The sequence below is a fragment of the Polypterus senegalus genome, chromosome 3 (genome assembly GCF_016835505.1).
Source record: "Polypterus senegalus isolate Bchr_013 chromosome 3, ASM1683550v1, whole genome shotgun sequence".
NCBI classification, from domain to species: domain Eukaryota; kingdom Metazoa; phylum Chordata; class Cladistia; order Polypteriformes; family Polypteridae; genus Polypterus; species Polypterus senegalus.
Window position 1 is genome coordinate 59,515,446 of NC_053156.1, and position 27,872 is coordinate 59,543,317.

Genomic DNA, 27,872 nt, shown 5'->3' on the forward strand with positions numbered 1-27,872 from the left:
GAGATGACAGATGGTGTTGTGGGGGATCTCCTCCCAGATCTGGACCAGGGCATCACTGAGCTCCTGGACAGTCTGAGGTGCAACCTGGTGGCATTGGATGGACCAAAACAATGTCCCAGAGGTGTTCTATTGGATTTAGGTCAGGAAAGTGTGGTGGCCAGTCAATGGTATCAATTCCTTCATCCTCCAGGAACTGCCTGCATACTCTCACCACATGAGGCCAGGAATTGTCGTGCACCAGGAGCCACTGTACCAGCATAGGGTCTGACAATGGGTCCAAGGATTTCATCCTGATACCTAATGGCAGCCAAGGTGCCTTTGTCAAGCCTGTAGCGGTCTGTGTGACCCTCCATGGATATGCCTCCCCAGACAATCATTAACCCACCACCAAACTGCTCATGCTGAATGATGTTACAGGCAGCATAATGTTCTCCATGGCTTCTCCAGACCCTTTCACTTCTGTCACGTGCTCAGGGTGAACCTGCTCTCATCTGTAAAAAGCACAGGGCACCAGTGGTGCATCTGCCAATTCTGGTATTCTATGGCGAACGCTAATCGAGCTGCATGCTGCTGGGCAGTGAGCTCAGGGTCCATTAGAGGACATGGGGCCCTTGGGTCACCCTCATGAAGTCTTTCTGGTTGTTTGGTCAGAGACATTCACACCAGTGGCCTGCTGGAGGTCATTTTGTAAGGCTCTGGCAGTGCTCATCCTGTTCCTCCTTGCCCAAAGGAGCAGATACTGGTCCTGCTGATGGGTTATGGACCTTCTATGGCCCTCTCCAGCTCTCCTAGAGTAACTGCTTGTCTCCTAGAATCTCCTCCATGCCCTTGAGACTGTGCAGGGAGACACAGCAAACCTTCTGGCAATGACACGCATTGATGTGCCATCCTGGAGAAGTTGGACTACCTGTGCAACTTCTGTAGGGTCCAGGTATCACCTCATGGCACCAGTAGTGACACTGACTGTAGCCAAATGCAAATCTAGTAAAGAAACAGTCAGAAAAGATGAGGAGGGAAAAATGTCAGTGGCCTCCACCTGTTAAACCATTCCTGTTTTGGGGGTCATCTCATTGTTGCCCCTCTAGTGCATCTGTTGTTAATTTCATTAACACCACAGCAGCTGAAACTGATTAACAACCCCTCTGCTACTTAACTGACCAGATTAATATCCCATAAGTTTCATTGACTTTATGCTATACTCTGATTAAAAGTGTTCCTTTAATTCTTTTGAGCAGTATATATATATATATATATATATATATATATATATATATATATACACATATACATACATACATATATATATATACATATATATATACATATACATACACACACAGTATATACAGTATATATACACACACATAATATATACAGTGCAAATGTGCATGTGTGCATACATATACAAACACATATATATAGTACTGGTCAAAAGTTATAGAAATGCATGCAATTTAATGTCTTAATGTTTCATGAAACCAAGGAATAAAACAGACAAAAAAAAAATCAGTAAAGGAATCATTAGGTGTGCAAAATTTTATTTAAATGTATGATTCATCAAAGTAGCTACCTTTTACTGACAATAATAGCCAAACTGTGGTAAGGCTTTTGATTCAGAATGGCATTCACCAACTATGCCTTCAACAAAAGAACCCCTGACCATCGCATTTCCTCCAGATTGACAGATCGTGTCACACACTGAGGAACATCCTTTCACCAACTCAACGATGTAGAAAACCTCTATTCTGTCATTTAAGTAATGGCTTTCTTACTGCCAATTACCTTGTTAAACTTACAGCACAAAGTCTCTCTTCTTCACAGTAGAAACCAAGACTTACTTTTTTTTATCACTGTTAAACTGTGCTTGAAGCTGTTGTGCTATGAGGTGCTTATCATACAAGTTGGTGACCCTTAGAAACTTGTCTTCCGACTGGGTTGTGACTTACAGTTTGCTGGATCTCTTCCATTAGAGTTTCCTCCAATTTCAAATTGTCTTTGGATTGTGTAGGGCACCAAACTCACTGACACGTTTGATCTTTTTTTTTTGCAATATCTCTAAATATAAGGCCTATACTTATGATGGTAATAATGCTCGTTTCTCATTTCATTTGTTAATTTCTGTTTTCTTGCCATTATCACTGGAATTTACAATTTTATATAGTGCAAAGTTGCCTAAGTAGTACTTAGTGTGTTCCAACACTGCTTTAAACCAGTGGGTTTTTAAGTAATCAACAGAAGTTGGAACACCTCTGCTAGTTGTTTGCTTCAGTTTGCAAGGCTTAAATTACTTTAATTTCTGCAGAAAATCTCTAAGTTGTAACCTATTAGTTCTTCTCTGAAGAAAGCCAATTTATAATATAAAAATGTTTTATAATATAATATAATTATAATTTATAATATATATTTATAATATAGTTTCCTTTTTCCAGTTTTTCCTAACCTAAAGTTTAAAATGTAAAATCTCTTGGCAGTCAATTGCTTAACTTTTCACCACTTTAGGTCATTCACTGCATTTCATTTGATCATGTTTGAAGAAAAAATGGAAAAACTGAGGTGTTCTAAAACGTCTGACTGGTAGAGTGCATAAATACAGTGTGTGAATTTGTGTACAGGTGGTGGTCAGGGTGTTATCCAGTTGTGGGTTTGAGGTATATTCACAAACAGAAAGATGATTGCAATCCACATGGCATATTTAAGGTTCCTTTTTAAAGGTCCTGCCAGCTCAGTCTTCTTCCCAGCAACCCCTACACTGTCTGAAGCTGTCCAATAGCGCTATCACATAGGGACTGCTGAAGCTGCAGGAATTTTAAGTAGCACTTCTACAACTCAAGGGACTTACTATACATTCGGTCATGTTTGAATACATATACCAGACCATCTTATATCCAGGTGACCTTATGACCAGTCAATCGGAATTAAATATGGTCTTTAGTCAACGACTGGCAGTATATATGTATATCTGTCTATGTATGTATGTATGTATGTTTGTATGTCTGTAACACATTGCAAGTTGGAGGTGTCTGTGTAATTAGGTATGGTTGCTTTTTTCACAACAGACACTGGTTTCCTTAATACAAGTACAGCAACCTTTGAATGTTAAAGAATTACATGGGCTTATTCAGCAGGATAGATAATGTTTAAGGCTACAAGGCCTTTTTATGCAACCCTATGGCACCATCTTATGGATATAAAAGGAAACAAGTCATGCAAGACCACGTAATTGTCCGAATATATTGATTTTCAAGAAGAAAACTCATGTATTTTTTTAGACAATTCCCCCAAAAAGATGTAAAGGTTAATTTACTGAAAACAATGTGCACTTTTCTTAGAAAATAAAAGGGTAGCTCTGACCCCCTCCATTTACCAGAACATAATTGTTTCTTTCAATAAAAAAGCCATATTATTAATAAACATAATACACCTTTCAAGTGTTTACACGTCACTTTTTTGTTTATAAACTATGGATCTTGATTTTCACCCACAGCTGAAGAGAGTGTATGCCTTATAACCGCCCATAAAAATTCAATGAATTCTAGATCTAGTGACTGTGGAAATGTTTACAGTTTATGAAACCATGTTTGCATAAGTCTAGCAGTGAGAATAGGAGAACACCATGAGGCAAATGCTGGACCTAAGGACTCTTGTGAGATGGCTATTTGTAAACTGTGTGCACAATTATTAGGCAAGTGAGTATTTTGACCATATCATCATTTTTAATGTGTATATTCCAACTCCAAGCTGTATTAACTTGAATGCTTATTGGATTTAAGCACGTCAGGTGATGTGTATTTGTGTAATGAGGGAGGGTGTGGCCTAAGGAGATCAACACCCTATATCAAGGTGTGCAGAATTATTAGGCAGCTAGTTTTCCTCAGGCAAAATGGGCCAAAAAAGAGATTTAACTGACTCTGAAAAGTCAAAAATTGTAAAAAGTCTTTCAGAGGGATGCAGCACTTTTGGAATTGCTAAGATATTGGTGTGTGATCACAGAACCATCAAACATTTTGTTGCAAATAGTCAACAGGGTCGCAAGAAACGTGTTGAGAACAAAAGACGCAAATTAGCTGCCAAAGATTTGAGAAGAATCAAACGTGAAGCTACCAGGAACCCATTATCCTCCAGTACTTTCATATTCCAGAGCTGCAACCTACCTGGAGTGCCCAGACGTACAAGGTGTTCAGTGCTCAAAGACATGGCCAAGGTAAGGAGGGCTGAAACCCAACCACCACTGAACAAGAAACATAAGTTGAAACGTCAAAACTGGGCCAAGAAATATCTGAAGACAGATTTTTTTCAAAGGTTTTATGGACCGATGAGATGAGAGTGACTCTTGATGGACCAGATGGATGGACCTGTGGATCAGTAATGGGCACAGAGCTCCACTCCAACGTGGAGGTGGGGTACTGGTATGAGCTGGTATTTTTAAAGATGAGCTAGTTGGACCTTTCTGCATTGAAGATGAACTCAAAATCAACTCCCAAACCTACTGCCAGTTTTTCGAAGACACTTTCTTCAAACAGTGATACAGGAAAAAGACCATGATTTTTATGCAGGCCAATGCTCCATCACTTGCATCGAAGTTCTCCACTGCGTGGCCAGCCAGTAAAGGCCTTAAAGATGAAGGAATAATGACATGGCCCCCCTTCCTCATCTGACCTAAACCCTATCGAGAACTTGTGGGCACTTCTTAAACGCTAGATTTACGGGGGAGAAAAACAATACACCTCTCTGAAGAGTGTCTTGGAGGCTGTAGTCACTGCTCCACAAAAAGCTGATCGTCAACAGATCAAGAAACTGACAGACTCCATGAATGGAAAGGCTTATGACTGTTATTGGAAAGAAGGGTGGCTATATTGGTCATTGATTGATTGATAGATTTTTTTTGAAATGTCAGAGATGTTTATTTGTAAATTTTGAGGTGTTGGTTTATTATTCTCACTATAACAGATGAAAATAAACAAGCGAGATGGGAAAATTTTCATTTTTCCTTTAGTTGCATAATAAATCTGCACACTAATAGTTGCCTAATAATGCACATATGTATTCCCCTGATGATGTTCACACTCACATTTCCGTTGTGAAACATTCAGGTTTCAGGTTTATTAACATTTTGGATTGACTGATAGCACTGTGTTTGTTCCATATTAAAATTAATCCTCAAAAATACAACTTGCCTAATAATTGTGCACACAGTGTATAATTATAGAAGCCCACCATGTTTAATTGAGGGATGAAGGCATATATAAGACTTTCTTCAAATGTAAACCCATCCAGATGTAGGAAAAAGAATGAAAAATAAATCATCACCCCATACTTCCTTTTCTTCCCATTACTTAGAAGCCCATGTCTTATCCTTGTTGCGCTGGCCTTTGACAGGGTTCATTCTATTCTGTGGTAATTTCGGAAGCTATGTTTTGGGGACATTAGCAACTTAATCGAGAAATGTACATTAACTTGTACACTTAATAATCATCAACTTGTGACTGCTTCACTTGCCAGTATAGTTGGTTTATGTTTGGCATATGCTGAAAGTATTATTTAGATGGATGACCTTCAAGCATTACATTTAGAAGTTTTTGTGACTGATGCACTTGTAATTAAGGCAATAATTATTTGGCCAATTTAGAACTCTGTTAGTTGCTTCATGTACATTTGAAACAAAGACCAATTTTATAGTCAAAATGTAGTGCACCCCACTTAACATGACTCACCTTTACAGGTGCATTTTTAATTGTGGTGTAGTTTTTTCAAAGTTAAACTCCTTTTCACTTGGTACTTCTTACTTTGTCCATCCCTATAAATTTTATTATGTCTGTTGGTCTCCATACAAGGAGAAGTTTTATACAAGATAAACCAATGTAAAAACATTAATTTCTGTCTCACGTTGCACATCTTGTATCTGTCATTAAATGGAGAGAAGTCAGACAAAAAAAGATGCTCCTTAGTACACACAACATTATTCAGCAGGCAAGTATACTCTCAAAAAGCTGCCAGGTTATAAATGTAATTGCCTCTCAAAATATCTCTTATGTGGATGCTTCTTTGGTTAAAAGAATAAAAATGTATATGCACATAACATACTTGCTATAGGTGATATAATATGATGGCTATTCATTTTAATTTAAGCTGTAAATTTAGGCAAAAGTTTAATATGCCTAATGTATGAGGATAAATGAGTGGGAATAATGAAAAATTACTTAATGCATTTTTTCTTGAGAGTGGAAGTTTTATTATATTGCAGGAACTCTAAGAGGAAAATTGGAGAGATTATTTCATATTCGTATATTTAACTGTATCTATATCTGCCTAACAAAATTATACAGCAAATGTTTACATTGAGAAGGTGGAGTTTTATTGCAAGGGATAACTGGAAGAGGTGTAAAAGGAAACACAGGCAGAAAAAGAAAGAAAAATCTTGAAAGCTCTGATGCCCCTTTTCCCTCCCGTCAGTCTGCCACTTACTTCATTGAATTTTGCACAGTTCCTAAAGATGAGCCGTACATCTGATACAAACTCCTGCGGTGTTTGATAGTGTTGAGAGTGCTTCTTTTGCAATTTCTTCTTTACTGTACCCAGATCCATTGGCTTCTTAATGATTTTGTAATAGTTGGGTATCTAAAGAAAACGTGCAAAGACCATAGGTTCAGAATTTGCATATTGATTTTACTATTCTAAATTATACATACATGCTTTTCACATATAATTTATTTTTAAGTACTCCTATTGTCTTTCCTAGTAATGGTGTGGCATATTTCAGTCCAACTAGAACATCTTTCTCAGTTTACTTTCTCAACAGGGTTCTTAAGATGACAAGATCTTGGACAGTGAAATAACAGAAATAACTTAAGTACAGAGAAACAAATCTTAACCAGATATCTTGAAGTGATACAGAAAATGTTTTGGCTTTACTTTAGTGAATAAATTTACACTGGTGTTTGTCAAGGAAAACCTTACAGAAGAACACCAATCAAGCATACCCAAATTTCACATTGTTGTGTTCCGCAAAACAGAGCTAACAAGATAAAAACTAGAAAGAAGAAAACTACTTCTATTGTAAAACGCACTTCTTTCAACAGTCTTAAATTTGCCTTAGAAAGAATAAGCTTCCCCTAGGGTAAGTGAAAGAATGCATTCAAAAAGTGAAAGATTTTTGACTAAAATAATCCTGAAACTCAATTAAACACTGCCTTATTATTATTTATACTAATAAGAAATGTGCAAGATTAATGAATTATTCTAAATGTATAATACGGGGTAGAGCTCAGTAGAATAAATGTGATTGTGTATAATGTTTATGTTGCATCTTTTGCTGTTATGAATCCCATTCATAATACTTTGTAGATACACAATAAATAGCCAAAATATATGAATAAATAAAATACAGAAATAGTTTCTGCATGTCTACCATTTGTGTCCTGTGTTAAATCATTAACGTATGGTGTTAATTCTATTTGAATGTGTTTTGCAATTATTTTTCTTGCGCATATTATTGTGCCATTTCTTTGGTTTCTCTAAACTCTATCAAGTTTTCTTCTCTCCAAACAGTATTAAGTAGACTTATAATTAAGGATGTCTCAAGAACACATTTTTCTTGTATCAAGTTGATGCTAAAAATTGTAAAAATGTAACAGTGCTAGCTTTTTTTGTAGTATATGTTTTTTTACAGTGACTGCAAGTAGACCTATTACTTCAGAAGTTACAAAAAAGCGATGAGTAAAAATTACACACTGAAATGCCTCACTGTGATATAGCACTACAATAACATATTTTACAAAGTAAAACGGCAGAAACCATGTCTGGAAATTAAATTGTCAGCACACAATTGGTGGAATCATGCTTGAGGGGAGCCAATTACCCACAAGAGAGTTAGGTCAAAAATAAATTTGATTGTACTTTTAGATACATGATGTCACTGATTTGATGCTAGTTATAACTGCTTAACTTAGCAAGACAAGTTATTTTTTAATGCCACGTTCTTCATGATCCTAAAAAGAAACAGAAGCTTTGCATTCATTCTTTAGATTGTTTGCCTTATGGGCATCCATCCATTTTCTAAGTGGCATCAGGGTCACACATACACGACTGCGGGATGTGTGAGGTTAACCGCATGGTAGAAGTGCGAACAACTGCAGCTAGTAAAAAGTGTACCATGTTTCAAATGAAACACCAGTTTGACTTTTCCACACTGGGGATGAAATGAACTGCGCCATTTATAATACCAAAATGAATTTTATTTAGAGTTTAGATTCTTCAAAGCACGTTTCCCTTGTAATAATGACATGTCCAGAGTTAACAGAAGCACATCTCTGAGAACACTGTTATAGAAACACGGGCAAAATAGCATACATAATTCGAATGGTTTATGAAGACAAACTAATATTCATTAGTATAACTTCTAACATGTCATGAAGGTAGTGAAAGCACATCCTGTATATTGTATATGTGAATTGTACATTGACAAATGTAATGCAGTCCCTTAAGTTACATTTAATTAAATACAAGTAATGCAAGTCTAGTAAATTTTCAAATTCTGGATTTGTTCACAGACTAAGCAATAACAAAGTCTGTCCTCTCATGTAAAATGCTCTGAAGAAAGAACAAAGTCTGTTAACATACACTGATACTGCATGTGACTGCACCCACCACACGACGAACCACCTAAGGATCCCAAATTAGAAGCCAAGTGCAGCTGTGCAATGGATGACACCACAGCATCACATTACTTCTAATGGAACAGAGTGAGGTGCTTTTTGGCTGGAGTGCCAATCCTGCCACCAAACCTTGAGTTTTCCCTTTTAAGCTTTTTTTTTTGCAGGATTAATAATAATGAATAATGAATTAATGTAAAATTCACAACTCTGATGCACACGGGAATCCTTGAAGATGGAACAAATGTAAAAAAAGACAGTTAAAAACACCAAGCAGTCTGTGACATTTGAAATTTGAATCAATTTTACTACTTTTTAATAAGTGTTTTTTTACTAGCTAATGGTGCAAATATACATTTTACAATAGCAAATGTTCTAAACCTAATAGAGGGATTCTCTGACAAACCAGATTTTAAAAGAATGTTTTTATAAACACCTTTAAAGACTTTGTTTAAATGAAACTAATTATTTTGGAACTTACAAATAATACTAAAAACCATAAATTAATTTAATTTTAAGCAGTGTCTTTTAGTTACAGGATAGAAAACATCAAGAGAATAAAGTTCAAATGTGAACACTATAAGATGAACCAGGCAATCCATGATGATACTGTTTTTAATAAACCCTATGATGAGATCACCTCAAAATTATAAAAAACCCCAGAGAATCCACATGTCTATCACACATTAAAATTCTAGTGCTGCATTGTAAATTTGATATTTATGAATGCAAAAACTAGTTTACTTAAATGACAGATGGGCAACTACTTTATTGGTATACCACTATTTTAAATTTGCAGTTACTATTAATGTTTATATATTTTAAAGAAATTATAGGAAAAAGTCACAATTTTGTCCACTTGTTACTTTTAATTAAAAAGCCAATGGAGGTATTTCTGTGTTTTGCTGTGGTATCAAATATTGTAAAATTTCACATGTACTGAATACAAAAAGTCTGGCATCGTGACATCTCCACTTACGTAGCTTTTATGTTCTCCGCAAATTGTTTTGATTTAAAACATAACAAATAGGGATTTGGCAGACAGGTCTATAGTTGTCTAAAGTGGTAATGTATCTGTGCAGGGCCTACTATACTTGGTTATCCCTCTGTCTATTTTTAGATCACATTTATGCATTGACATGGTTTTTAGAAAAAAATATAAACACAAAAAAAGAACATATGAAATTCAGAAACAAAAAAACACATTAATACTTACAGAGGCTGGAACTGGCTCATGAAATTCCATGCTTAACTCGTGGCAAAAAATGTAGAGTAGAAGACGTTCACATTTCTAGAAGCATAAAAATTTGTGTATGTTAACTGTAATCCACACAAAATTAATCACATGCAAGGATAAACCGCGGTTAAAATATCCCTTCAGTTCTGCAAACCAGAAATATGCACTATACAGGAATTTAAAAAATGTAAACTGTTCAAAAATTTGACATCTTTCTCTCTCACACAAACAATGCCAGTAAATTAGCACTTTTCAGCCAAGTATTTAAAGGAACAGTTTTATTATGCTTTTTTCCTGAACTTTGGTAAAATACGAACTCTATATCCTCTAAATAAAGAACAAATCAACTTACTCTTTGGTCAACAGGGTTCAGTCCATTGACAGTTTTCCCTTTCTTGCTGAGCTGCAAATTGTCACAGTCATATTCTACCTCTGGCTTATTCAGACTTCTACAGAAAGTGCAGATCCACTCTCCACTGTAACAAAAGCAAAAGTGTATGGTGTCACAGTTAACCATATAAATAGGGAATCACAGAGGTGTAATGATGAATATTGTTAGTGCATAAGCACCTCAAGTTGGTTATGCAATGTACCCAAGGAACAGAAAGTGGTGATTGGAGTGGATTTCAATGGGCATGTTGGTAAAGGGAACAGTGGAGACAAGGAGGTGAAGGGTAAGTATGGTGTCAAGGAGAGAAATGAAGGTCAGAGGATACTGGATTCTGCCGAAAGGATGGACATGGCTGTGGTGAATACGCATTTTAAGAAGAGGGAGGAACATAGGGTTAACGTACAAGAGTGGAGGAAGATGCACACAGGCAGATTACATCCTATGCAGAAGAGCGGATCTGAAGGAGATTGAAGACTGCAAAGTGGTGGCAGGGAAAAGTATAGTTAAGCAACATAGGATGGTGGTCTGTAGAATGACCTTGGAGATCAAGAAGAGGAAGAGAGTGAGGGCAGAGCCAAGGATTAAATGGTGGAAATTGAAAAAGGAAGACTGCAAGGTTGAGTTTAGGGAGGAGGTGAGACAGGCACTGGGTGGCAGAGAAAAGTTACCAGACAGCTGGGAAACTAGAGCAGATGTAGTAAGGGTGACAAGAAGGGTGTTTGGCATGACATCTGCAAAGAGGAAGGAGGAAAGGGAAACCTGGTGGTGGAATGAGGAAATACAGAATAGTATACAGAGGAAGAGGACGGCAATGAAGAAATGGGATAGTCAGAGAGATGCAGAAAGTAGAGTACAAGGAGATAAGGTACAAGTCGAAGAGAGTGGTGGCGAAGGCTAAAGAAAAAGCATATGATGAGTTGTATGAGACGCTGGACACTGAGGGAGAAAAGGACCTGTACCGATAGGTTAGACAGAGGGACGAAGTTGGGAAAGATGTGCAGCAGGTTAGGGTGATAAAGGATAAAGATGGAAACATACTCACAAGCGAGGAGAACGTGTTGAGCAGATGGAAAGAGTACTCTGCGAGGCTGATGAATGAAGAGAATGAGGAGAGAGAAGGTTGGATGATTTGGAGATAGTGAATCAGGAAGTGCAACAGATTAGCAAGGAGGAAGTAAGGACAGCTATGAAGAGGATGAAAAATGGAAAGGCCATTGGTCAGGAGAACATATCTATGGAATCATGGAGGTGTTTAGGAGAGATGGCAGTGGAGTTTTTAACCAGACTGTTTAATGCAATGTTGGAAAGTGAGAGAATGTCTGAGGAGTGGAGAAGAAGTGTACTGGTCCCGACATTTAAGAATAATGGGGATGTGCAGGACTGCAGTAACTACAAGGGAATAAAATTGATGAGCCACAGAATGAAGTTATGGGAAAGAGTAGTGGAAGCTAGGTTAAGAAGTGAGATGATGATTAGTGAGCAGCAGTATGGTTTCATGCCAAGAGCGAGTACCACAGATGAAATGTTTATCCTGAGGATGCTGATGAAGAAGTTTACAGAAGGCCAGAAGGAGATGCATTGCGTCCTTGTGGACCGGGAGAAAGCATAAAACAGGGTGCCTCGAGAGGAGCTGTGGTATTGTATGCAGAAGTCGGGAGTGGCAGAGAAGTACGTAACAGTTGTACTGGATATGTACACGGGAAGTGTGACAGTGGTGAGGTCTGCGGTAGGAGCGACAGATGCATTCAATGTGGAGGTGGGATTACATCAGGGATCAGCTCTGAGCTCTTTCTTATTTGCAAAGGTGATGGACAGGTTGACAACCGAGATTAGCCAGGGGTCCCTGTGGACTATGATGTTTGCTGATGACATTGTGATCTGTAGCGACAGCAGGGAGCAGGTTGAGGAGACCCTGGAGAGGTGGAGATATGCACAACAGAGGAGAGGAGTGAAGGTCAGTAGGAACAAGACAGAAAACGTGTGTAAATGAGAAGGAGATCAGTGGAATGGTGAGGATGCAGGCAAAGGTGGATGAGCTTAAATAATTGGAATCAACAGTAAAGAGTAATGAGTAAAGAGAGGTTAAAAACAATGCAGGCAGGGTGGAACGGGTGGAGAAGAGTGTCAGGAGTAATTTGTGACAGACGTGTATCAGCAAGAGTGAAAGGGAAGGTCTACAGGATGGTAGTGAAACCAGCTATGTTATATGGGTTGGAGACGGTGGCACTGACCAGAAAGCAGGAGACAGAGGTGGAGGTAGCAGAGTTAAAGATGCTAAGATTTGCACTGGGTGTGACAAGGATGGATAGGATTAGAAATGAGTACATTAGAGGGTCAGCTCAAGTTGGACGGTTGGGAGACAGTCAGAGAGGCAAGATTGCGTTGGTTTGGATATTGTGCAGAGGACAGATGCTGGGTATATTGGGAGAAGGATACCATGGATAGAGCTACCAGGGAACAGGAAAAGAGGGAGGCCTAAGCAAAGGTTTATGGATGTGGTGAGAGAGGAAATGCAGGTGATGGGTGTAACAGAACAAGATGCAGAGGACAGAAAGATATGGAAGAATATGATCCGCGGTGGCAACCCCTAACGGGAGCAGATGAAAGAAGAAGGATGATATTCTTTATAAACCCTATGATGAAATCTTCCCACTATAAACCTATCCTACCAGTTTGTTATACTGTGGAAATACCTGTGTCTATCACACATTAAAAATTCAAGAAACACATTTTACTTTTGATATTTATGAACTAACAATTCTACTTTATTTGAATGACATTTGAGTAACTGATATAACGGTATTTTGAAGCTGCTGTTCATGTTAGTATATATATATACAGAGCAAAAACAGGAATCTCATTTAGCTGTTTTTATTCAAGTGAACAATATTGTCTTTTTTTCTGTAGCAGAATATAAAATACTGTATATATGTGTATATATATATATATATATATAGATATATATATATTTAGATATATATATATATATATATATATATATATATATATATATATACACATATATACAGTATTTTATATTCTGCTACAGAAAAAAAGACAATATTGTTCACTTGAATAAAAACAGCTAAATGAGATTCCTGTTTTTGCTCTGTAATGAATAGGTATTAAGCATCACAAAACTGCCATTGGTATCAAATAAAAGAAACTGTGGTATCATGACATCCCTAGTAACAAGCACTTGTCTGTTACACAAATTATATATTTTCAACACTTGGAAAACTGTATTGACAAGTTTAACCTCTTCATTAGCAATCTTTTTTTGTTACTATACAACACTTGTGTAGCAGGTCTTAAAATTATTTTTTTCTCAAATTAGGAGTCATGAGCAACCAGACCCTATCCTGAGAGCACTACGCAGAAAAACAGCTCTGGACAGGGTACCAGTCCATCATAGGAGCTACTCAAACATAAATCCTCACTCATACAGGTGTCACATTAAAACTGACAACTAACCCAATGTTTAAGTCTTTGAAGCTGTGGAAAACCAGGCAGACACAAAACCATGAAAACTCCACAGAGACAATGTTCATGCACAACCCAGAACTCTTGTTCCCACTGTGCTTTTACATCTTAAATAGTACTTTTCTGGTGTTTAAACAGTTGTCTTATTCAAATGACTGTGAAGTACTGAAGTGCGAAGTAAATGCTTAGAAAAAGCATTTGATTTGCCAGTCAACCAATACGGGCATCTTCATCTATTCTCATGAGCTGTGGGAAGCCAGTATAGAAATATGATCGTACATACAAGCAGCCAAAATAATGGGTTTAATGTGAGCATTGGTAGCTCGGCAACAGGGAGAACAAGCAGTGCTACTCCTGACCATAAACAGTCAGCTGAAGTGGTACTGGGGTATCCCAGTATACTCTTCTAATTTTATGATTATCAACATTGTCAAAAAAAGCTATATGCTGTTTCTTTGGAACATATACAATAAGCACATATTTTTAAATGAATTATTAAAAATGCATTAATAAATACTGCCTCTTATGTTCCAACATAAGACAGCTAGAAAACGGACTTTAAAATCAATTAAACCAGCCATTTACGATGATTGAAGGATGTATATCATGTCATAAACAAAACTTTCCAACAGAAAGTTTGAATTGTCAATCATAGGATTTTTGCTATCAATGAAAGAAAAGTCCCTACAAAGGTTCATGAAGTTCAAAAAGAACCATAACAATTAAGAGTTAGATTTCAAACAAAGACTATTAACAATAAAAAAAGGTAAGGGCAACCCTGCACATACCAGAACCAGGTCCAGCTAACCCCGAAGAAATTTACCTAGGAAAGCTTAGAAGAGTGGGTACGTGGCAGGTGAGGTGAAATACTTTAGGGCATTTATCGCAGCATAGTAGGTTTCCTCCATTCTGGCAGACAGCACACCAGTCCTCATTTGGGTCATCATCTTTGCTATCATTGTTTGGGCCTGTCACACGAGGTGACCGATGCAGGAAACCTCTAGGAGAGCCTTTGCCATTGGCAACTGGAGTCGTCGTCGTCAGAGCTTGCTGCTGACAACTTCCTGAAGATTCCTTTGGCTCCATTTTCACATGCTCTTCAAGACTTCGTAATACATCAATGTCATTATCCAAAGGTGCTGGGGCTGTCAGAGGGGGAGTGAGGCTACTTTCAGGACTGCTTAACTGTAAAAGAGACCACATACTGTTAATCTGTTTCATAAGGGTAAGTGTAGAGTCACTATATCTTGAAACAACAATTTAACAAAAAACTTGCGTTGCAGAAATATAAAAAGAGACAAATGAAAATCAAAGGGGAAAACTCACTATGTCAAGCAGTACTTAAAGGAAAAATACTCAGAAGCATCTCTAAATAAGTTTAAGAATAAATATGCTAAATTATGGTTAAGTATGCTAACATATATTAGGGAATAATGCACAGTTTATTCTAGGAGTAAGGCTGGAAATGTTGCCTAAGTATATTTACTTTTCAGTATGTAATGATTGAGTAATGTATTCACAAAGTCATGCTCTTTCTGTCATAAATGTTTCTTCTTTGAGCCACTGAAATAGGTGCAAATCCATCTATTTAGCAAAAAATCAATTTATTATTTATTAAACAAATTTCTGCTGTTTGTTGCAAATTCCCTATAAAAATAATAAAATGTATAGGTCTGTATTAAACACACATAAATAAAGCACCTATACATTTTTTTAAAAGTAATGAATCAATTACAATGACTCGTGGAGCTAATATCTACCTAGCAACAAGGAAAGAGGCAGCTATGGAAGAAACAATCCCTCACAGCACAACAGATGAGAATACCTTTTAGTGAATTATCTTAATATTACTGAGAAAAAACAAGAAACCCAACTTTTAACTGAAGTAAATTTGTTATAAGAAAAAATCATCCATCATCAAGAAATAATTCATTACAAAATGTGCTACAATTAGTAGCACCCCTTGAAATTCTGACGAACAAAACATCTATATCTTATTTTTTAAAAGCTGATCAGTGTGTTGAAACTTTCAAGCAGTAATCCATTACGTTCTGTGTTAATAGGGGTTATAAACATGGGGTGGCACAGAGGCCAAATTCCTTTATTTATTTATCAATATGGGAAACATATGAAAGCAAATACCACAAATAAGAGAAAAGTGTGTTAACCTTCACAAGTCAGGGAATGGCTATAAAAATGCTACTTGCCTGAAAATGCCCATATTTAAAATTAAAGCAGTAATTAAAAAGTTTAGATCAACTGGAAATGGTAACAACTTAGCTCAAAGTGGACCCAAGTTTTTTTGGTTTTTTTTTGCCCCCACACACAGTGAGAACTAACGAAAAAAAGTTGTATCTTGGAGTCATCAAGTCTCCTAAACTACTCCTAAACTAAACAAACCAACAAATTATTTGGAAGGCATGCCAGAAATAAGACTTTTCTATTATTTTAACAACAAACTTATGGGTCTGGAGTTTGCTAAACGCTACAGTGTTCTATGGTCAGATGAAATGAAAATTGAGCTTTTTGTCAACAACCATTCAAGGTGAGGTTCAAATAAAAAGATGGATGGCAATACCAAAAATGACCTGATCCCCTCGCATGTATGGTGGACATTCTCTGATGTTGTGGGGCTGTTCTTCCTTCAAAGGCCCTTAGGAACCTTGTTAGGGTGCTTTGTATCATGGGCTCCATGAAATACTAGGTGATTTCAATTTTAAACCTGGCTGCCTCTGTCAAGTAACTAAAACTACGTTGTCGTAGGATCTTTCAGCGGGATAATGATCCAAAACGTGTCTAAATCAATATTCAAATGGTCAAAAGGAACACAAAAATCAAGCTTCTACCATGGCCACTTCAGTGACAAGACCTAAATCAAACTGATAACCTATGGGGTGAGCTTAAGAGGAGCAGACACAAGAGAGGACCTAAGATTCCAATCTTATAAGTTGTTAGGAGAAGACTCAGTGCTGTTATACTGGCAAAGGATGATGTACAAAGTATCAAATGCATGGTGCAAATAACCGTGGCACATTTGCTTTTGTTAAAAACTATTTTTTGATGAGGGATTATTTTTTCTTCAGTTAAAGTTTGGTTTTCTCTTTTTTTCATGTGTATAAAAACTTTCTCCTACAAAATGTAACAACATTAAGAAAATGAACTACTGAATTTTCCTCGGGAAACAATAAAGTGCTATATATCTATAGCAAAACTTACAAGAGTGTCCCCAGAACTGTAATTCCATTGCACCATTGTGTGCCCACAAAAATTAGAACATGAATAGTTAAACATGGAGTAATAATGTATCAGCAACCTCATAAAATATTTTAGTCTAAATAAGCAAAATGTTCAAATCAGTGCCATAACCTCTAAACAGACTGTGCAAACTGAAAAGCTGAGACAATTCAACAGTACAACATCCATGCAACAAACCTTAATGTTTGCCTGCAAAAGAGTTAAATGTGTATATGACTTTTTAGGTATTCAATAAAAAGAAGAAAATGATAGGTACCATGCAGGCACTGCGGCGTCCATCATCACCCCTTTCCTGCTTGACCATTGTTCCTGTGAAGCCACATTCTTCCTCCACTCCTGGCTCTTGCTTGATCTTCATCTGTTCAATTCCTGATGCTGTTCGCCCAGAGGAACCACAGCTGGAAAGAGATTGAGAGCGACTGAGTCGCAATTCATTAAAGCCAACTTTAGAACAGTGGGCAAGAGACTGTATAAAGTTCATCACAATTTTAAGAAAATCAAGCCAGGGTAATTGAATGAAAAGTTTAAAAAAATAAATAAATAGGCAGAATTTCAGCTGGTTAAGACTTGTGAACAGCTGAAACAAAATTTTAAAAATAAAGCAGTACTTCTACCCACTTACCAAATCTTGAAAAATACTTTCATTTTTAATTATGTGAAGGTAAGATAGAATTCAGCTGAACAAAATGCAAATACTTACAGTAAATGGATACAGTCAGAAATAATTAGCGGTATTCTGACTAAATCCACTATATATTTAAAGAAATCACAATTAAAACAGCCCTTTACTTTATCACTGCATTTTTATATTTATTTATTTATAATAAATAAGTATTTTTATTTACAATAAATAGGCATTTATCTCTAAAAAGAAGGAACAAAAGTATCAAACTGTATACTAAAAACAAAATATTAAATTCAACATGCATGAGCTCTGATGCAATATGTGGCTTTCTATTCTTAAATGTGAAAGACAGTCATGAAAAAGTTTGGGAACCCCTCTCAGCCTGCATAATAATTTACTCTACTTTCAACAAAAAAGAACAGTGGTATGTCTTTCATTTCCCAGGAGCATCGGAGTACTGGGGTGTTTCTCAAAGATTTTTAGTGAAGCAGTATTTAGTTGTATGAAATTAAATCAAATGTGAAAAAATGGCTGTGCAAGAACATCTTGCTGCAGATGGTGTATCTGTACATTATTCTACAATTCAGCGCAATATGCACAAAGAACATCTGTATGGCAGGGTGATGAGAAAGAAGCCCTTTCTGCACTCACGTCACAAACAGAGTCATTTGTTGAATGCAAATGCTTATTTAGACAAGCCATATTCATTTTGGAACAAAGTGTTTTGGACTGATGAGACTAAAATTGAGTTATTTGGTCATAACAAAAAGCGCTTTGCATGGCGGAAGAACGACGCTGCATTCCAAAAAAAAAAAAACACCTGCTACCTACTGTCAAATATGGTGGAGGTTCCATCATGGGCTGTGTGGCTAGTTCAGGGACTGGGACCCTTGTTAAAGTTGAGGATCGGGTGACTTCAAACCAATATCAACAAATTCTTCAGGATAATGTTCAAGCATCAGTCACAAAGTTGAAAATACACAGGGGTTGAATATTCCAACAAGACAATGACCCATAACACAGTTCGAAATCTACAAAGGCAATCATGCAGAGGGAGAAGTACAATGTTCTGGAATGGCCGTCACAGTCCCCAGACTTGAATATCATCGAAAATCTATGGGATGATTTGAAGCAGGCTGTCCATGCTCAGTAGCCATCAAATTTAACTGAACTGGAGAGATTTTGTATGGAAGAATGGTAAAAAATCCCTCCATCGAGAATCCAGACACTCATCAAAGGCTATAGGAGGCGTCTAGAGGCTGGTATTTTTGCAAAAGGAGGCTCAACTAAGTATTGATGTAATATCTCTGTTGGGGTGCCCAAATTTATGCACCTGTCTAATTTTGTTATGATGCAGATTGAATATTTTCTGTTAATCCAATAAGCCTAATGTCACTGCTGAAATACTACTGTTTCCATAAGGCATGTCATATATTAAAAGGAAGTTGCTACTTTGAAAGCTCAGCCAATGATAAACAAAAATCCAAAGAATTAGTCAGGGACTTTAACATTCCAAACTTTTTCATATTCCTGTAAATCAGCTCAAGTAAACATTCTGAAGTGGGGAAACAGATTAGCAGCATACCACTTTGCTCTTTACAAAATACAGCAACTGAAGATTGCAAGGTCACAGACTATTTTTAGCCTGTTTCTACTTTTTTACACAAGGAATTAATCATCTTTCTTAATTTTGCAACAGTGTCATGACAGTGATCTTCTCTAGTGCTATAATCAGAATACACATATGGCTATCTACCCACAGAGTATTTTATGAACAGTTAATAGACTGAACCTAATTATAGTACTGGACAAAAGTTTTGGCAGTGACTTTATGTTGTAGGGCTCTTGAAGAGTCCAGAGGGAATTGGATAAAGGTGTTAAGTTTCAGCCAGGGTCCCAAATGTCATTTTTATGTCTTTTGATCATTACTTATGTTTAGAAAATTAATTATTTACTTTCTTTATGTTTATGCTTCTTTTATCATGGCCTTTGTGTTTTGTGGGTGGTCCACACAAGATGTGGGGGTCACCTACCCATTGCCCATTTTGGTTTGTTCAAATATTTTGGACAGTGGCGAGTTTTTTCCTTTTTATGATGCAAGGAGCTTCACTGTTTAAGAGAGCCCTTTTGAAAATAAATCTTATTTTATAAAGATCCTGTGCTTGCCCTTATTACTAGCTGGGGTTTGACACAGATATACACTTCCTGTTGGCATTTTTGGAAGTTTTTGGGATTTGCATACTTTGGAATTTGAGCTACATAACAAAGGTTAATTTATATAGTTTTTCTGATGCAAGTATACAACTTCCTTAGATGAATTCACATCTATGCTAACATGACAACAAAAACATCATTGAAATAAGCTATGTTTCAGAAGTAATGAAGTTTCTGAAAAATCTTAGGCCCTCCAAATAAAGTCATCAACAGGAGAAGCAAGAAGTCCCTTTTCTTTGCTATGTTCAACCACCAAGTAGGAAACACTCAATCTGTTTTGACATGACAGCCAAAAGCATTCCCAAAGATTTATAAGAGCACATTGGAAGGTCATTTTCACCAGATTATTTAAAACCCCTAGCCACAAGGTGAGCTTTGGGCACTATACCTGCTGGCATGCCTTTCAAAGTGTACCTTAAGTCTGCAATTTCCTTAAAAGCTTTATTGCAGCTTCAACTGCAGAGGTCCTCTTGTTCAGTGGTATCAAAAGACACCAACATCAATTTCCATTTTGCCATTAGCTCACCAGTCCAGTTGGAGTACAACTTCTCGATAGTGCTGCAGTTTGTCCAAATTGGTGACATGAAAACAGTGTGTATATTGAAGGTTAATGACTAGCAACCATTTCCTCAGTGTTACTATTAACACTCTCTGTTCTTCTATGTGTGTCTGTTTTAACACTTTTGTTAATTGAACCTGTTACATAGATCTGTGCCTCACAATGCAGCATCTTCTTCAATAACAACTAAGATCCTTTCATTTTTTTATAGTTACTCATTCATAGTATACCTGGTTTCCTGCTTTATACTTTTCAACAATAGAGCACAGTAGTTTCCTCAAAGCTCTACATATCCAATCTAAACATTGTGCTTCTACAAAAAATGTATGCGCTGCATTTAAAGCTGTGATATGTGGTCCAATTAAAACATTTATTGTGGTTCCTTCAAATGCCAATTTTTTGTTTACTAGCATGAAAGGGAAGGTTGGATTTTATCCAACCAGAAGTTTATATGGACTGTAACCATGTATACTATGCAAAATAGTTTTGGCCATGAGTACCCAGTCTAGGACAGTTTTCTCAATACATGCATTACTTTTTTCAACTTTCAAAAAAATTTCATTCAGTGTTTGATTTGGTCTTTCTACAAGTCCATTATTGTTCAATTTACCTCCACTGCCACTGCATTGCTTCTATAATTATTCATAAATACTTATCTATAAATGGATAAAATGCTTAATTTGGACAAAAAAATGTAAAATGATCCAATTACATATTACCATTTCAAATTTGGGTGATGTTCATGCACATTAATGGCAACAGTCTCCTTTTATCTTGAGACCAGTGGTAGCCCCAAAACTGATTTAGGCTTAGGTTTGCTGTACAGTACTTCAAGTACAGTATGTCTCACAAGTGTTCACATTTTACTCTAAGATAGAAATGCATTCAGTGTTATTATTAACCATAGTAATAATACCCATAAATGTGCCATAACTTCTGTAATTTATCAGCTGAGGCACATCTGAACTGTTTGTGAAACTTTAATATCAGTTTTCAATTGAGCTCTATTGTTATACGCTCCTTGACTATTAGAGTTTAGATTTCATGAGCTTTTTCTTGCTTATAAGATGGTTAAACAATAATGTTCAGAAGTGTTCAATTAAAGCTCATCTGGGTCTTTAATCATTACTGCCATTATTTTCCATGTCAAAACAAACACTCTCTCTCTAAGAAAGTTGTGTTTCATTGTAAGAGAATATCTGCAGGGATCACTTTTCTTCCAATGATAAAGAAAATTCAGAACAAGATAGACTTATTTTTTGCAGCCTGTACTGTTTTTCCATCAGCAAATCTAAAAGTTCAACAGCTTGGTACTTAAATCTGCTTATTCACGTTGTCCTGACTGCACGCACCCACCCACAGAAATATTAAGCTACTTATTCTTAATACAGTTTAATGAAAGCCGTGTCATTTACTGCAGATCCTAAAGATTCGACAACAAAAACATCTGAATCATTTGAATACAGTGTAGTATTCACACTGCACTTGGTTAGCTTCATATATTCACTCTTATGTGGAAAGTCTTTAGCCCAATGAAATCTATTGCATGCGTCAACCTTAGGCACAACCTGCTGAGTGGATCTGAACCAAGTAATGGCAGTTTCAAACAATGCTACTTTTAATATGACACATTTTGTTTTTGATTGTAAAATAAGCCACATTAGGTTACACTTGCATTCCAAAGGATGCACAGGCAAATAATGTTTCAAATAAAAGATGTGATTTAACAGTAACTTAACAGAAGCAAAAGTTATGCTTCAACATAACTGCTTTAATCCTAGACAAGAACCTTCCAGCAACTTAAAAAATCAGACATGACAGCAGAAATAGTCATTATTATGCAGACGATAACATTGATAGTATGTAGAGGGAAGGTACAATTTAAATGGTGAACTGCAGCTCAATTCTAACAAATGATGGGTATGCCCTCACTAACTCTACCCTTCTCCTATTTTAAAGATACTACACAGAATTTCTGAAGAAAGTTAACCATACTGGTGTACTTGTTCAAATCTTCTGCTGGTATTTTCAACAATTATCTCTTAATTCTGCCTGCATGCGACAGCACCACTCTAAGAACTTTCCTTTTCTTTTCCAAATTAGAGAGTCATCTCCAGACTGAAATAACTTTACCAGCTTTCTTACAAGCTTTTTTCATTGAGAAATTGAGGTATTTCATAAATCCCAACCATCCTCTGCTACAACTGACACCATTTAACAAATATATCTCAAAGTTAAATCTTAACTTTATGCACAGAGATGCAAAGAAATTCAAAAAAAACAATTTCCTAACCTGCTTGTGTGCACAAAGAAGAGAACTGTCTTAAAGGATAAAGTCGGTATTTTTCAAGTCAAAGTTATTTCTTCACAAACATGGTGTTGTGTTGTAATGTTAAGCGTTTTCTATAAATTAAAAAAAATAAAAAAAAAAAAAAAATCCAAAGACAGTTGTGCCATTTTACAATGAATCCTATGGTGCACTGGGCTTCAAAGAAAATAAAATCATAAAATCTTAATGAATACATTCTCTTTTTAAGACAAGAGTGTTGGCAAGTATTAATATGAGTCTTACGAGTGCACATACATTGCAAATATCTGGGATCTTGACACAAGTTATTGGAGGATCCTAACACAAATAATATACATAAATATATGCATTAAAAATATGCTGTTAAAAGCGCATCTTCTATAAATTTATAAAAAAAAAAATTATGATGACACACGTGCGGTGTAATAAATGTTAATAGCAATTTACACGTTTAAACGCCACAGCATATTAAATTCAGAAAAGGAATAGAGTGGCCTATTACCTCCTAACCTGGAGTGCAGCATTAATAAGAAGTATTCTCCTGCATACTAATCAATGAAGATACTTTTAGTAAGAAGTAGGACACAAACTGAAAATGAAGGGAGGAGTTATCAGAAGAAAAAAAAAACCTATGCATAACAAGACAATGTAAAATACTGCTATCTCAAGGCATAAAAAACAGATATAGAACTAAAGTTACATATGATCTTTACTGAAATCCATCAACTTTGGATATGGAATAGGATATGCTGCATTATGAAAAAGCACAAACTCTTACTAGAAATGTTATTGCAAGATTTCCAGTAAACATTTCCACTGTAACACTGTTCTGCAGCATCAAGTGTTCTTAGAAAGAGCCTTCAACTCACCTGCCTCTGCTACCTGTGCTGGATGTGCTGGAAGGCCTCACTGGAGTGTGTGAGTTCGTGATACCTATAAAAAGATTTATTTTCCTTTTTATTATAATAGACACCAACCAAGAGTCTATGAAGAATACAATTTGCATTTTACACAAAGAAGGGCAAGCAGAAAAAAATATGTACTACTCTCAAAAATGTAATGTGGTTATACTGTTGTAATTTATAAAGGCAGCTGGCAGACAAATTGAAGACAATTGTTAACTTTTACTTTGTTTCAGAAGAGCCTTACAGAAAGTAGTCTCATAACAAATTAAACCTTCTAATTGTAATACACAATGTTTTTAATACTAGAATCCCTGAAGCTTGCCAAAATATTTGGAATGTTGGGCCACCTTAATTCTACTTGCACATCCTCATCACTACAAATTGTGCACTGATAAGCACCTTTGTTTTGCAAATGTGTCAATCGGCCACAGGCGGGTAGACTGCTATCCCATCCCCCAACCGAGGCAGCTGAAGTCTGCTTATCTGGGAGTGAGGTGTCTGGAATTGAATAGGAAAATATATTATTTGAAATACAATTTTCTGTTTTTTTATGTGTTCAACATTTCCTGCCACTCTACACTTACACAGATTGCTGTAGACACAGAACACACATGAAACAAAAATATATTATTTCCATGTACAATATTTTTTTTTACAAATATTTTCGCAGGCTTCAGGGATTCTAGAGTCATAGCAAGTATGACCATTTTAAATTATGTACTGAAATCGCACTGTAAATGGAAGGTGATTACAGACAGAAGTAAAACAAACAAAATCCAAGTATACCTGTTGAACCTGGAGAAAGAGCAGAAGGTCCTGGAGATGGATTCATGTTACCTGTTGGAGCCAGAGGAATATGATGGCTTGCTGAAATGTACCTGCTTAGCAGGTTATCAAGTGTACTAGAGCCAGCATCTTCAAGCTAAGGAGAAAAGGAGCAGGTAACAAAGTTTCACCATATAACTGTATCCCTGATAACTTAAAAAAAATTCTTAACTAGGTAATAGCAGCAACTGGTGGCACCATTCACTTGGGAAATTATTTTAGATTCCATCAATTGTGCTGTGTTTGGGCTTAAAGCCAGCTTGCTACAGTGGAAGAACACTGTCTGCAACATGGTGTAGCTAGAGAAGCATGACACAGAAGCTAGAGAAGCATGACACAGGTAAGGACTTTTCCAGAAATATCCAGCAGTGTAATACCATGGCTGTTGCCACAGTCCAATCACTCCCCTCTCCCTTCTTGTAGATAGCAATGATGGTAGCATGATTCCAAGAGGCAAAAAAACTTTATAGGATTCCAACACAGAGTAAAGTCAGTCAGTCAACTTGACATGAAATTAATTCCACCATACTTATATATTTTGGAAGGTACAGTATCTTCAGTGAAAACCGTCTTGTTCTTCAGGGCTTGGACGGCAGTTAAACTTCCTAGACATTGGACACTCATGTAGTTCAGAGACCTATGGGACGAAGGGATCTCATCGGTGACTAAAGGATCCATTTGGTTTATTTTGTTTAATAGATACCCAAAAGTGCTTTGTCCAATGTATCGGCACCATAAATATACAGACTACTCTTCCAACTTGAACATGTAGTCAGAACCCAGATAAAGAAATGAATTTTGACATGCTTGCATTGCCAATTTTAAGATCTCATTCTTCAGTATTATTTGTCAACAACCCATGTCAAAAAAACTGATTTTTTTTAATAAAATACTGATTTTAACCAAATGCCCCTAGAGATTTTTAACATTTAAAAAATTACACGGAAAAAACAACTTTTTTTTTCGTTCTTGCCACTTTAACCTGGGAAACCATTCTTGTGTAGCAAAAATTGGATTTATTCATACTTATCTATTTCTTTATTCAAGTAACCCATATCTTATGAAATATAGCATACCGACCACATATTGTGGAAGATTTACTGTCTGTTATTCTCCACCCCCCTCCATATCGTCACCCATTCTGAATGCAGTATACAAATACAAATCTATGACTTGCTACCTAACTACTTCCAAAAAACAAAGACAAAACCAAAAAACCTCTAAATTATCATCATCCTCCCTCATTAACATGTAACAATAAAAATCTTCAATTAGAACCTAGAGACCTCATCAGTTAACACATGCATTTGCTTGAATGATGACAGCATTACTGACCTGTATGGGTGGAATGTCTGGAAGGCAGGGAAGATTTTCTGGATTGGTCACTGAAGGAATCAGCTCAATGGTGGATACAGAGGGGCTGGTAGGACCACGGTTTGCACTTGCCATGCTGGCAGTGGTTGGGCTAGTGGGGTTGGCAACGCTATTATGTAGTGAAGCAACTGGAAAAGGTCCTGTATGACCTGGGTTGGAGTGCTGTAGAAAGAGGGAAAAAAAACATCACTGTTAAAAGATTCCAGATTCATGCCCATCATTGTGGTTGAGGGTTTAAGGTCAATGAGAGGAAAGCAAGAAAAAAAAAACTCTTTATAGACTTAGTGTTAAAAATACAACTCTCTCAATCATTAGCAGCATGTTTTTAAATGATGGAATTCCATATATTTAGAGAAACCCCCCACACCACCCACAGCCAACCAAAGTATGAATACTATAAGTGTACCTTATATTTACACTGCTTTTACAAACCCATATTTGATTCTGTTTTATTGAGAGAAAAAAAAAAAAAACTTCAGATGAAACAGGCATTATAAAAAATTTACACACACACTATTACCATAAAAAACAGGAGATGTGCAAAATGTGTCACATGAAGTTGTAGATGCAGATTTAGATATTTCTTTTCCCTTAACATCCGAGACGCACTTTTTTGTAAACAAACATTCAGAAGTATAGTGCATTCCTTAGAGTTTGCTCTTACCTGTCTCTGTAGCTGTGGCTGCATCATGGGGTACTGTTGGCCATTGTGCCGGGGAACACCTGGCATTCTGGACTGGCTCTGGGCCATTCTCATCTGGTGAGCCTGAAAAGCACCATTCATACTGGCTCGCTGCATAGTTTGCATGCTGATTAACCTGGGTGGCTGTCAAGAGGTAACAAAAGCAAAATGAAACACAACAAAAAGTGTTTTTCTCATGGAGCACAAAGCCCACTACCTTAGGCAGTTTCTATAGAAATGGGGAGAAAATAAAAAACACACCAATGGTCTTACTATACACTATGAAACTGAAGGTCCTAAAGAATCAAAAATATTATCAGATTCCTTTTACCAAATAACATTTCCTTAAATTATTTTCTGTCCTGAGTAAGTTTATGCGCCTACCTGCTGCTGAACCATCTGAGGAGCCCCTGGCCGTGGATGCTGAGGAACATGCTGTGCCATCCGAAGCTGTTGCATTTGCTGCTGCTTGTGAGCAAATGCAGCATTCTGTATGTGCTGTAGCCTTAGTTGTGCCAAGTTGATTTGACCTGGATGTTTTCCTGTGTGGTTTGGTACACTGGCCACCTGACCAGGTCCAGGCCCTGGCCCAGGCCCAGGCCCTGGTCCAACTACCACATTAGGGGCATGTACTGGAGGAGGCTTGTTTTCAATCACTAGGTTACCTAAGGTAAAACAAAGTCAAGGACTAGTTGGAACAAAATATAGAAAATGTATTCTTATGTAGGCTTAAAAATACAAGTATGAAAATATTGATAATGAATAGTTAATAAAAGGGAAAGCAAAACAGCTGCATGATATTTTAATAAGAAGAAGAAAAAAAAAAAAAAAACACAAATGACCAGGGCACCAAAATTTTATATCATGTGAAACACACATTAATAAGTAACCAAATGAACTCTTGAAGCAAATTAGGGACAGCTGCATATTTCCAAGTTAATTTCCAAAGTCATACAAATTACTGCACATAACAGTTCTTGGCTGGAACAGAATAAAATGAGTAATGTGGATGTTAAGGCTGTGCAGTATGATGTTAAATTTCCCTTCAATATTTTTATACAATGTCTTACACAAAAGCATTCAGTACCCTTCAAAATCATCACTATTCTCTGGATTTCAAAAGATATATTATGTATGTTTAGGACCGACAAACAATTTCCTTGATTTCCTACTCTGCTTGACAGTTTAAAATTACAACTCACACATGATTAAAATTTGCATTGCAGGGTATTTAAATCAATTTGGTCACACCATATAGATTTTACAAATAGAGATAGTAGAGGATAGTTTCTTAGCACAATTTTCTTACATATTTTTCTGTTACTTGAGCATCAGATAATAGAATCTAAGTGCCTGAACAGCATAA

The 27,872-nt window shown here is 36.6% G+C and overlaps 1 protein-coding gene across 4 annotated transcripts in view; it reads right to left on the bottom strand.

Annotated features, from left to right (window-relative positions):
• Nucleotides 1–27,872, bottom strand: part of LOC120525189 (E3 ubiquitin-protein ligase TRIM33-like) — a 159,357-nt gene that overhangs the window by 7,985 nt on the left and 123,500 nt on the right. For 2 of the 4 annotated variants that reach the window (XM_039747291.1, XM_039747289.1), the window contains exons 9-18: nt 26,891–27,171; nt 26,489–26,650; nt 25,786–25,986; nt 24,412–24,547; nt 23,590–23,653; nt 17,271–17,412; nt 14,583–14,944; nt 10,238–10,361; nt 9,865–9,939; nt 6,463–6,615 (exon numbers count right to left, since the gene is read on the bottom strand). In XM_039747291.1, coding sequence (XP_039603225.1) covers nt 6,463–6,615; nt 9,865–9,939; nt 10,238–10,361; nt 14,583–14,944; nt 17,271–17,412; nt 23,590–23,653; nt 24,412–24,547; nt 25,786–25,986; nt 26,489–26,650; nt 26,891–27,171 — 1,700 coding nt within the window. Of the gene's footprint in view, nt 1–6,462; nt 6,616–9,864; nt 9,940–10,237; nt 10,362–14,582; nt 14,945–17,270; nt 17,434–23,589; nt 23,654–24,411; nt 24,548–25,785; nt 25,987–26,488; nt 26,651–26,890; nt 27,172–27,872 lie in introns of all 4 variants that reach the window. The other 2 variants (XM_039747290.1, XM_039747288.1) reach the window with 1 other exon arrangement.